Source organism: Lithobates pipiens, unplaced genomic scaffold (genome assembly GCF_037356315.1).
Source record: "Lithobates pipiens isolate NorthernLeopardFrog02 unplaced genomic scaffold, aLitPip1_a1.2 Scaffold_13, whole genome shotgun sequence".
In the NCBI taxonomy this organism is placed as follows: Eukaryota; Metazoa; Chordata; class Amphibia; order Anura; family Ranidae; genus Lithobates; species Lithobates pipiens.
Genome location: NW_027507718.1, coordinates 416,360,565 through 416,373,785, shown reverse-complemented (window position 1 = coordinate 416,373,785; position 13,221 = coordinate 416,360,565). Strand labels below are relative to the sequence as shown.

General features: G+C 41.4%; 1 protein-coding gene across 3 annotated transcripts in view; it reads right to left on the bottom strand.

The window, feature by feature from the left end:
* Window positions 1-13,221, bottom strand: part of GUF1 (GTP binding elongation factor GUF1) — an 86,188-nt gene that overhangs the window by 62,051 nt on the left and 10,916 nt on the right. For all 3 annotated transcript variants that reach the window (XM_077477539.1, XM_077477542.1, XM_077477541.1), the window contains exons 4-5: window positions 10,619-10,767; window positions 4,138-4,218 (exon numbers count right to left, since the gene is read on the bottom strand). In XM_077477539.1, the coding sequence (XP_077333665.1) occupies window positions 4,138-4,218; window positions 10,619-10,767 (230 nt within the window). The remainder of the gene's footprint in view (window positions 1-4,137; window positions 4,219-10,618; window positions 10,768-13,221) is intronic.

Below are 13,221 nucleotides of genomic sequence, written 5' to 3'. Positions count from 1 at the left end.
CACAGAGCAGAGCAAGGTATGGCAAGTCAGTAATAGGGAAAGGACCTGCTCAAGGAAGGCAAAACTGGCGACTACTACTACATCCCAGTACTACAGCTGAATTCTACTACTCTTACTGTTTAACTACTGCCTTCTACAATTATCTTCTATGTCTATTGCTTAAAAGCGGAACTTTACCCATAACAGTTTATTCTTTTGTTAAAAAACATTCATTGTTACCAAACATTACAAATTAATAAATGATTCTACCAAAATGAGTGTGTGTTGTAAATGGTCTCCTGTAGCTTTGCTCCCGTTTCTTCTTACTGGGAGGCTGCCATTTTGTTGAAGCCCAAAGCAGTTACTTCATTCACACAGACTGAGTGTACCAGTAAACTGGTACACTCAGAATCTGTTACAGCTGTGCATGGTAGCCAAACAGCTTCTAACTTCAGCCTATTCAATTAAGCGTTGGCAATAAAACCTGGAAGCTGATTGGTTTCTATTTAGAGCTGCATCAGATTTTGCACTCTCCTGTTCATCAACCCCAAAGAATATCACAAAATAAGATAAGACACTATCCTTGTACGTTTAACTCTTTTGCGGCTCCCTGGCAGCAGAGTTTGTCCTGTCCCCTCTCCTGCTTTTCTTTTCTCCCTCCAAAATTCTGTGTTCCCTCTACACAGTCTATGTCATTCCTGTTGCTTTCTTCCCCCTCCAGCATCAGTAAGTCTTACAGCCGTCAGCTGATAGGCCTATCGTGGCTCTGATTATAGGCACAGTGTAGAGAATACAAACAACTGAAGCTGTGCAGAGCAGAAGGCGAGACAGGGCCTTAACAGATTTTAAACAGTATTATTATTATTACAGTGCCTTGAAAAAAGTATTCACACCCCTTGAAATTTTCCACATTTTGTCATGTTACGACCAAAAACAGATGTATTTTATTGTCATTTTATTTGATAGACCAACAGAAAAGTGTCACATAAATTGTGAAGTGGAAGGAAAATGATAAATGGTTTCAAAATAATTTTAGAAATAAATCCGTGAAGGGTGGCGTGCATTTGTATTCAGCCCCCGTGAGTCAATACTTTGCAGAATCGCCTTTCACTGCAATTAAAGCTGCAAGTCTTTTTTGGAATGTCTCTACCAGCTGCACATCTGGAGAGTGAAATTTCTGCCCATTCGTCTTTGCTCAATAGCTCAAGCTCTGTCAGATTGGATGGAGAGCGTCTGCGAACAGCAATTTTCAAGTCTTACCACAGATTCTCAATTGGATTTTAGGCCTGGACTTTGACTGGGCCATTCTAACACATGAATATGCTTTGATCTAAACCATTCCATTGTAGCTCTGGCTGTATGTTTAGGGTTCATTGTCCTGCTGGACAGTGAACCTCCCCCCCAGTCTCAAGTCTTTTGCAGACTTGAACAGGCTTTCTTCTAAGTTGCCCGATCTTTGGCTCCATCCACCTTCCTTGTTCCTGCTAAAGAAAATCATCCCTACAACATGAAGCTGCCACCACTATGTTTCACGGTGGGGATGGTGTGTTCAGGGTGATGTGCAGTGTTAGTTTTCTGCCACTCATAGCATTTTGCTTTTAGGCCAAAAAGTTTAATTTTGGTCTCATCTGACCACCACCTTCCTCCACATGTTTGTGTGTCCCCCACGTGACTTCTCGCAAACTGAAAAAGGGACTTCTTATGGCTTTCTTTCAACAATGGCTTTCTTCTTGCCATTCTTCTATACAGGCCAGATTTGTGGAGTGCAAGACTACTAGTTGTCCTGTGGACAGATTCTGTCACCTGAGCTGTGGATCTCTGCAGCTCCTCTAGAGTTACCATGGGCCTCTTGGCTGATTCTCTGATTAATGCTCTCCTTGCCCAGACTGTCAGTTTAGGTGGACAGCCATGTCTTGGTAGGTTTGCAGTTGTGCCATACTCTTTCCATTTTTCGGATGATCGATTGAACAGTGCTCCATGAGATGTTAAAAGCTTGGAATATTATTTTATAAACTAACCCTGCTTTGAACTTCTCCACAACTTGATCCCTGACCTGTCTGGTGTGTTCTTTGGCCTTCATGATGCTGTTTGTTCACTAAGGTTCTCTAACAAACCTATGAGGGCTTCAAAGAACAGCTGTATTTATACTGAGATTAAATTACACACAGGTGGAGTCTATATACTAATTAGGTGACTTCTGAAGGCAATTGGTTACACTAGATTTTAGTTAGGTGTATCAGAGTAAAGGAGGTTGAATATAAATGCACGCCACACTTTTCACATATTTATTTGTAAAAGATTTGAAAACCATTTATCATTTTCCTTCCACTTTTCCAAATTCCAAAATGATGTGCCACTTTGTGTTGGTCTATCACATAAAATCCCAATAAATTACACTTACATTTTTGGTTGTAACATGACAAAATCTGGAAAATTTCAAGGGACTGTATTTTTAATGTTTTTCATAGCTATACCTGCAAAAAAGGGGCCAGCCTTAAGTGACTATATTTCCACTTTAAGGTTTGTACCTATGGGTCATTTGTATATTAATATGTGTAAATGGTAATTATAGCTCTGTAAACGGAAAAATTGTGAATCTGCAAACATTTTTCTCATTCCTGGTCCCTGGACTTTCATATTTTTTGTGTTCATCATATTACCCCAATGGTAATATAAACCCTCATTCTGGGTACTGGGATAGGCATCTAAAAGTAGCACAGTGGAACAGTTATGATCTGTAGAAAAAAAAAAACTTTTATGATTGCTAGCTACTGTAACACACTAGTGAGCATAACCGCAATGTCAGTAGGAGCTCCCTCTAGTGTTACCTACCAGGCAGTACACAAGGCACGATGATCTAAAACAGTGGTCTCCAAACTGCAGCCTTTGCTTGCCTTTATCCAGCCCTTGGGGCAATTATTCCCCCCACTGTCAGCAGCAATGGAACACTATTCCTCCGACTGACAAAGATGGGGCACTAATCCTCACCAACACCAATGATTGGGCATTAATCCTCACTGACACCAATGATGGGGCACCGTTTACTCCCACTGATGCCAGGACATTTTCTTCCCATGCTGGCCACAGTAATGCTCCCCTAAAATTTGAAGGACATTAAACTTGCCCTTTGTTTATAAAGTTTGGAGACCCCTGATCTAAAACAAGGTTTCTCAACCAGGGTACCATGAAACCCTAGAATTCATCCAGAGGTTGCTAGGGGTTCCTTGAGCAAGGAGCCATTTCTTCCTCTAAGATAAGTTCCCACTGACACCAATGCTCCTTAGCTATCTGTAAGGGGGTAACTCTTTCCAATCAATTGCATATGTAAGAAGCTTTCTTCCCACTGACCATCTAACTAATGTGTTATGAGTTGTAGACCTAGTTATTTTTATCTCAGGTTCCCTGAGACCAGATAATTATTATTTCAAGTTTTCCTCTGTGCTGAAAAGGTTGACAAAGGCTGATCTGAAATGTAGACCCATCTCTAAAACTAGGTGTGTAAAGAAGATAATCTATAACAAAGACTCGAGAATTATGAATATTATACTAAATCAGCCTTTCTCAACCTTTTCAACACAGAGGAACCCTTGAAAATAGTTCTCCAGTCTCGGGGAGCCCTTGCTAAAAATTTGAAATCTTCAACTCATGATACAATAGTGTGATGGTCAGTGGGAAAAATGGTCCTTACACTTGTGGTCATTGGGAAGAATTACCTCCTTACAGATAGCTAAAAAGATCAATGGAGTCAGTGGGAACTTACCTGAGGTAGAAATGGCCCAATGCTGAAGGAACCCCTAGCAACCTTTGGAGGAACCCTAGGGTTCCACGAAACCCTGGTTGAGAATCACTGGACTAAACAGAGTCCAGTGGTGGCAGGATTAGATGTACAGCAGTTAAAACGTAGATAAAAGCAGATGATACATGAACCCCATCAAAAACAAAATCTTGACAGCGGTACATGGTTTACCAATAGTGGTAAAATTATGTTATAAATAATAACCAAGGTTTGATAAAAGTGTTTTCGCACCACCTTCTGCATCTGCTATATGTTTCTATAACTTCTGCCATTTCATTAGTTCAAGTAGTAAAGGCTGCAACGGAAGACTGTTGTAGGATTTATAACTGACCATTTGTGAAATGAAAATAAACAAGAAGTACCTCATTTGCATCAACCACAAGTAAGACACCTTGACACGCAGACAAAGATCTAGAGACTTCATAGTTGAAATCAACATGGCCCTAAAAAGGAAATAAAACAATTATAGACTAAATCTAGTTAAACAACTCATTGTAAACTACTTTTAAAAGGCAGGTGGTGGAAATAAGGCAATAAAATGCATATAAAGCACATAACATACAGTACAATTGTATAGTATATCCGTCAACCTTTCTGCTCACTTATCAGAAATTTGATCATCTGGAAACCCCTTTTTCTTACCTATTTGTACTACAGGAGAGCTATACCCAAGACATCTACTGAAGGATCCTTGCTGCTTTTAACATACAGAAAGTCAGGTACATTAAATATGCTAATTTCAACTAAGCTGCCTAAACACAGTCACAGATTAGACTCAAACTTGCCTTGAAGGTTTCAACCTGACTGGTGACACATGTGCAAAATGAGGTTACACAGCAGACCCAACCACTCCACGTGTTAATAGTTCTCTGGAATTAGTCTGCAGAAAATTTTGCAAAACTTAAATTAAGGTAGAGCTGCACCACTAATCGTTAAAAAAAACTTGATCTCGATTCAACCCCCCCTCACGATCTTAATCTGGAATTTCCACAATTCAGTGCAGAGCCGTTCTCTGCTCACGGCTGACAGCTGTCAAAAAAACTAAATAAAAGAAAGGCAGGCACTAAACAAAAGAAACATTGTATCATTTGGTTCTTTTAGATCAAAGGGATGAACTTATATCTGCAAATGAGGGCAGTTTAACCACTTAAAGTGGTTGTAAACTCTAGAAAAAAAAAAAAAAAAAACACAACTTCCAAAACAAAAAGGCATAATGAGCTAGTATGCATGTTACTGCCGGGTTCGCAAGCTCCAGCAATGTGATTGGCTGGAGCCACGATGATGTCACTCGCATGCGCACGGGAGCCGCCGGTTATGGCACAGCAACTGAAGAAACGGCATGATCAAGACCGTTCCTTCAGAGTACATGTGCCAATGACATCGGTACATGTGGATACAGTGAATATCTCCTAAACTGTGCAAGTTTAGGAGAAATTCACGGTACCAACATGAAAGCCTTATTATAGGGCTACCTGTAGGCAAAAGTGGTTATAAAGGGTTTACAACCACTTTAAAGACTAAAGCCCCGTACACACTATCAGATTGTCTGCTGAGTTTTTCCTTCAGATTTACCAAAACCATGTAGTAGAAGGGCCTGACTGATTGCATACACATTGAAACTCCTAAGGTTTGACCTCATATTATATGGTTTTGGTAAATCTGAAGAAAAAACTCAGCAGACAATCTGATAGTGTGTACGGGGTTTAAGCCTTTTTCTGACATTTGTTGCTTACAAGTTAAAATTAGTATTTTTTGCTAAAACAAATTACTTGGAGCCCCCAAACATTATCTATATTTTTTTGCAGAGAGAGAATAAAATGGCAGTGGTTGCAATATTTTATGTCACACTGTAATTGCACAGTGGGTCTTTCAAAATCAGTTTTTTGGGAAAAAAAAAAAAAAACAGTAAAGTTAGGCCAATTTTTTTGTAGAATGTGAAAGATGTTACGCCGAGAATCGTGATGTTTATTCTAAGCAAAAAAAAAGAAATAGTGATTCTCATTTTTTCCTGAATTCTGCAGCTCTAAAATTAAGGTAATTTTAGTGGATGGTCTAACTCTAATGCAGCTGGAGTTAATAACACTTGCTTATACTTCAGCAGGATCCCGGTGCCAACATTTTTCATTTGGACTTAACACCTCCACCTACAGTATCTCACAAAAGTGAGTACACCCCTCACATTTTTGTCAATATTTTATTATATCTTCATGTCACAACCATGAAGAAATTACACTTTGCTACAATGTAAAGTAGTGAGTGTACAGCTTGTATAACAGTATCAACAATTGCTGTCCACTGAAAATAACTCAACGCACAGTCATAAATGTCTAAACCACTGGTAACAAAAGAGAGTACACTTTGGGCCCAAAGTGTCAATATTTTGTGCAGCCACCATTATTTTCCAGCACTGCTTTAACCCTCTTGGGCATGGAGTTCACCAGAGCTTCACAGGTTGCCACGGAAGTCCTCTTCCACTCCTCCATGATGACATCATGGAGCTGGTGAATGTTAGAGACCTTGGGCTCCTCCCCCTTTCTGTTTGAGGATGCCCCACCGATGTTCAATAGGGTTTAGGTCTGGAGACATACTTGACCAGTCCATCACCTTTACCCTCAGCTTCTTTAGCAAGGTAGTGGTTGTCTTGGAGGTGTGTTTGGGGTTATGTTGGAATACTGCCCTGCGGCTCAGTCTCCGAAGGGAGGGGATCATGCTCTGCTTCACTATGTCACAGTACATATTGACATTCATGGTTCCCTCAATGAACTGTAGCTCACCAGTGCCGGCAGCACTCGTGCAGCCCCAGACCATGACACTCCCATCACTATGCTTGACTGTAGGCAAGACACACTTGTCTTTGTACTCCTCACCTGGTTGCCGCCAGACAAGCTTGACACCATCTGAACCAAATAAATTTATTTGGGTCTCAGCAGACCACAGGACATGGTTCAAGTAATCCATGTCCTTAGTCTGCTTGTCTTCAGCAAACTATTTGTGGGCTTTCTTGTGCACCATCTTTAGAAAAGGCTTCCTTCTGGGACAACAGCTATGCAGACCAATTTCATGCAGCATGCGGCGTATGGTCTGAGCACTGACAGGCTGACCCCCCTTCAACTTCTGCAGCAATGCTGGCAGCACTCATGACCATTTTCCAAAGAGAACCTCTGGATATGAAGCCGAGCACGTGCACTCAACTTCTTTGGTCGATCATGGCGAGGCCTGTTCTGAGTGGAACCTGCCCAGTTAAAACACTGTATGGTCTTGAGTCTTGCCAAGCTTCTTATAGCCTATGCCATCTTTATGTAGAGCAACAACAATTTTTTTTCATATCCTCAGACAGTTCTTTGCCATGAGGTTCCATGTTGAATTTCCAGTGACCAGTATGAGTGAGAGCGATAACACGAAATTTAGCACACCTTTCCCATTCACACCTGAGACCTTGTCACACATCACATGACATCGGGGAGGGAAAATGGCTAATTGGGCCCAAATTGAAAATTTTCCCTTAGGGGTGTACTCACTTTTGTTTACAGCTGTTTAGATACTAATGGCTGTGTGCTGAGTTATTTTGAGGGGACAGACAATTTACATTGTTATACAAGCTGTACACTCACCACTTTACATTGTAGCAAAGTGTAATTTCTTCAGTGTTGTCATATGAAAAAGATATCATAAAATATTCACAAAAAATGTGAGGGGTGTACTCACTTTTGTGAGATACTGTAGAACTACATTTAAAGAGTGCAAATGGTTTGCTGCATTCAGAGTCAGCAAAATGCCATTCTCGACACACCAACCTTATGCATACAAACTGGTCAATTAGCGTGGAGCCAAAACTCTGCCAAAAAGCCAACCCTGGATGAACACTGGCTGCTTCCAGGGTCAGTCAGAGGATCTGTTCACATAAAACTAGTCAGATAAGCAGTTATATATGCGAATAGCAATGGCGCCAGCCATAGGTTTGTACAGAACAGAAACCTGACAGCCGCCACTGACACCTGTAGCTGTTCACACACAGGGTGTGTAGGTAACATTTAGAACTACCAGCAAGAACTTACTGATTTTTGCTGCGCCCGCCTTTGGCCGCTATTATGCAGCTGTGTGACTTATTCCCCAATAAGCATTGCTGCAAAGAATTGTAAGGTGTGAGGCCTGCCTAAGGCTAACCGTACATATGTAGATTTTTCATCATTCAGTAACTAAACTTGGAAGGAGGCACCTCCCCTGTCAGTTATTGTATTTTGACACCCATGACTGTCAGAATACCTGAGCAGTACCTGTATAGAACGCAGTCACTATTCACCCGATAATTTTCTACCCCTCCTAGGCTTTTATGAAATCATTTGTTGAGCCATGTATGTTTGCTTAAAGTTATAGTAATGCATTATGGGAACTCCTAGACCCATTTCACACTGAGGCATTTTACAGGTGTTTTGCACTATAAATGGTGCCTGTAAACTACCTCTTCTACAGCCCCAGTGTGAAAGCCCGAGTGCTTTCATACTGGGACAGTACGCTTGCAGGACAGGAGTCCTGCAAGCAGCATCTTTTATTTCTTGTATACACCACTCCTCCGCCACCCCTGCCCATTGAAATTAATGGGCACTGCTTTCAAAATGCCTTAAAAGCGCTTTAAAAATCAGCGCTAAGTGGGCACCTTTAACCCCTTCTGGGGGTTAAGAGCGCACTGCTAGTGGCGCCAAAGAGCCGCTAAAACTAGTGGCGCTTTACTGCTAACCCCTGCACCACCCCAGTGTGAAAGGGGTCTTAACATATATTTTTTTTATTAGATTATAAGGATTGGATAAAATCAGACTTGTAAGTCTCCACATATTTATCCAGGGTAAATGTTTTCGATGTAGCAATAAAAACAGCCAAGGAGGGAAAAAAATAAAATAAAATAAAATCTAAAATAAAAGTCCTTGTAATAATATAAAGAAGTCCATGGAAAATGTGGCAAGTGGGATGGGTAATGTACACTGACAGCGTCTGCAATCACAGAAGCAGGACTTTGGTAAATCCTGCTAACCAAACATTTAAAAGAAAAAAAAAAAAAAAAAAGAAAAAAAAAAGAAGGAGAGAGCCGTCCCATGTTTCAGGGCAGGCATGCCCCTTCCTCAAGCCCTTGGGCTTAAGAAAGGGTTGTACCCACCCTGAAATGTGTTCTCACGCCTCCTAACCGTGTCTGCTGCATGTGATGTCCCCCTCTTAGCTCTATGCTTGCATGTTGTTTTGCTGCAAGCAGAGGTCTTCACATACTGACTACTGCTTACTACTCATCCATCACTTAGGGCTGGAGTCAGATTTAAGCCTTGTACAGGCATACCCCACTTTTAAGTACACAATGGGGAAAGTGCAAAATCAGGCTCACTTCTGCTTAGAAACCAATCAGCTTCCTGATTTTATTACCAAAGCTTAAAGGGGTTGTAAAGGTAAATGTTTTTTCACCTTAATGCATTCTATGCATTAAGGTGAAAAAACATCTCACACTGCCGGCGCCCCCAGTCCCCCCGTTTTACTTACCTGACCCCTCGAAAATCCCGCGCTCGCCCCCGCCGTCCTCTTCGCCGCTCAGCCTGGCCGCTGATTGGCTGGAGTGGATGGATTGAAAGCAGCGCAGCCATTGGCTCGCGCTGCTGTCAATCACATCCAATGACGCAGCGCGCTGGGGGCGGGGCCTTGTGATACAGCGAGCGGCTATAGCCGCCGGCTGTATCACGGGAGCGCGCCCGCAGTGCTTCTCACCAATGCGAGGGAGCTCACATTAACGTGAGAAGCACCTGCGGGAGGAAGCAGAGACAGCCGCCGAGGGACCCCAGAAGAGCAGGTTCGGGGCCACTCTGTGCAAAACGAGCTGCACAGTGGAGGTAAGTATGACATGTTTGTTATTTTAAAAAAATAAATTTTTTTACTTTACAACCCCTTTAATTGAACAAGCTGGGGTTAGAAGCTCATTGGTTTCTATGCAGACATGAGCCTGATTTTGCACATTCCAGCTTTAGTAAATAAACCCCATTGTGTACTTAAAAGTGAGGTATGCCTGTACACACTAGTAGTTTTTTATATTCAACCCAGTAGGGCTGAATGAAAAAAAACAAACATCTGACAGCTCAGGAGGAGATCAAGTACTAACTATCTGATGTTAGTACCCCTGCTGTGCTATTGTGTTCTGACAGGGGGATGGAGCCCTCAGTGCCCCACCCCCTTCCCCCGAATAGCCGGCTTCTGTTGGCCCGACTCCAGTACACACGGGCTGAATGTCAGCCAGTTTCTATTGAACGGGCCGATGCCGCCCAACAACGGCCCACATGCACTAGGCTTAAAGTTGATTAGCATACGGTTTACATCTTGTATTATGTGTGCACAACACTGGCTGCTGGTTTTTTTTTTTTTAAATTGATCCAGCTTCTTCCAGCAGATTTATGTAGATAAATCTAAAGTTTTGTTCTGGTTAGCAATTCTACTCCTGCTCGTTAGCCTTCAAGTGAAAATCATCTCTCCCATGGTGTAAAGAGAGCTTTCGTTTGAGCTGTGCCACCTGTTACATGACATAGTATAAGGGGACAGGAATAGATGCCATCTATTGCACCTATCCAGTTAATAGGTGTTGAGAAGGAATAGGAACACTGGGACAAATATTCAAATTTGTGCACATGTTCTGAGCCATAACAACACCACATATACCAGGTATTTTGTTTTGTATCATAGCAATGCAGTCATTCAATTACAAAGAACATCTAAAAAAAATCAAGGCTGTGTCTCCGACTTGTAGAGGAGTTTAACAGAATATAGTAATTACATGAAATGGTGTCAAACATTTTGCAGAAAGTAAAGAAAAAAACTCACTGGTGTGTCGATTAAATTTAAGAGATATTTTTTTCCTTCATAAGTGTAAAAAAGCGATGCAGTCTGAGCCTTCACCGTAATGCCTCTCTCTCTTTCCACCTGAAGCTTATCAAGAACTTGCTTATTGGAGGAGGCTTTAGGGATACACCCTGACATGAAGAGAAAGAACATGTTTAAATATGTTTAAAGCAGATCAAAACAATGATTACAATGGCATTTCCTTAAAGCATAACTAAACCCAAGGACAAAACATATTATATATTGCAGCTTACCAGTCCTTCAATGTGGCTGCATTTGTTTTCACCTTTCAAGCTAAGGACATTATTATTGTTAGGAGGCAAAATTTATAAAGTACCACCAGTTTATGCTGCACTTTACAAAATAAAAGCAGATAGCACAATAGTTACAATGCGGATTGATACAGAAGGATTAGGAGATCCCTGCTTGTGGGAGCTTACACTCTAAAAGGGAGGGTCTAGCGGTACAAATAGTACTAGCTGAAATGTGTGCTGATGAAGTAGGTAGGAGTAAAGTTTTTGGGTGAAAGTGAGATAGGTTTCCCTAAAGAGATTAGTTTTCAGGCAGGTTAGGAGATGGCCCCACAGATTGGAGAAGGGAGTTTCAGAAGTTTGGAGAGGCTCTAGAGAAGTTCTGGAGTAACGTGTGGGAGGAGGCAATGAGGCAGCTCTTGGGAGAAGTGAAGTGATATTTTGAGATGCCGTTGATAAAGTAGCTCGGGCAGAATGGTGGATAGCTTTGTATGGGGGTTACAATTTTGAATGTTATGTACCGGGTTAGCTATTAGCAGCCACTGATTGGCACTTACAGGGAATACTGGTTGATCCTGCCAGAAATGCAGTGTCTTTGTCACTTCCTGTTAGCTGAAGCATAATACAATGTTATCTTCCTCCTGTAAGCTACAAATCTCCCCATGTAATGGAGTTGAACAAAGGCAGACATGTTTAAAGTGCAGCCTTTGTGACAACCATGACTTTCTCAATAGATACAGTGGAAGAGGGAGCATAGCCCAAGTAAAAATAAAGGAAACAAAGAACCTGAGTAAATAAAGCTATAGCAGCCACCACATCTAAGGACTGGTAAGGTGCAATGTATTAAAGTCTTTGGGTTTAGATAAACACTAAGACCCCTTTCACACCAGGGCGCTTTGCAGGCGCTATAGCGACAGAAATCCGCCCTAAAAAAGCGGCACCATTGTCTGTAGTGTGAAAGCCCGAGGGCTTTCACACTACAGCGGTGCACTGGCAGGACATCAGGGAAAAGTCCCGCCAGCAGCTTCTTTGGAGCAGTGTGTTTACCGCTCCTCCACCGCTGCTCCCCATTGAAATCAACGGGGCGGCGCTGTAATACCGCCGGCAAAACGCCGCTATTGCGGCATACTGCCAGCGGTTTAACCCTTTCTCAGCCGCTGGGGGGGGTAAAAGTGCCCCGCTAGCGGCCGAAATGCGCCGCAAATCCGCCGGTAAAACGCCGCTAAAAATAGCGGCGTTTTACCGCCCGCGCTATGGGCAGTGTGGTGTGAAAGGGGTCTAAGTGCAAGATTTGCTTTACTGCAGATAACACTCAGAAGAGATTGGTATCTGACATCATTATTGCATATAACATTATAGGAGACTTCGGGTCATATTGGAATAATATATGATAGCCGCACTCTGAAGGGCAGGGTATATGTATTTATTAGTTTATAGGTTGCTGCCTCCCTCAAAAAAGCCTCAACTCCTATACGGGAGCTGGGGAAATGTTACTTGTAATCTGAAAAAAAGGGTTTTTGGCGCTACCTATAGAGACCAGTAACCTTATCTATATTATATTCCCAGGAGGTCAAACCAATATAAGCAGAAATTAGTTTTATAGTTTTCTACTGCCCCTATGCCAGTCAATGCACTCTATACTACTAAAGACAGATAGCACCCAGCATAAGAGAAGGAGGGGAGAGATACGTATCAGTAATACAGGAAAGCACCTAGTAGGAAGTCTTTAAACCTGATGTGATAATGGTACCCTCACAGGTCCTATACTTATAAAGTGTCCAAAAAAAATATATAGATAGTAAGCTTCAAAATTGTACTCCTCCAATAGGAGTGTAAATGAGTGCAATCATTAAAGGTTGTGTATGTATAAACCCAAAAATTATACGTTACAGCATACAAATAAGCCAATAATTAACCTGTTACATATATTCTACTAATATAAAAAGTCTGGAAAAATGCACACTCTAAAAAATGCCTATGGGGTATCAACTCCAGAGGTATATATGTGTAATACAATATCCTTAAAGTACTAAAGTGCAATGCATAAAAAAACAATATTGCGCACTAAAAAATTATGTGTAAAATACCAAAGATAAGTATATATATATATATATATATATATATATATATATATATATATATATATATATATATATACACACACACACACACACACACACACACACATACATATACACACACATATACACACACATATACACACACACACTATATATAAAAAGATAATCAAAAAAACAATGTTTATCACCATACAGACAACTGTGATTAGTTATCTGTACTCAACACCCACTCACAATACTCTCATAAGGTATG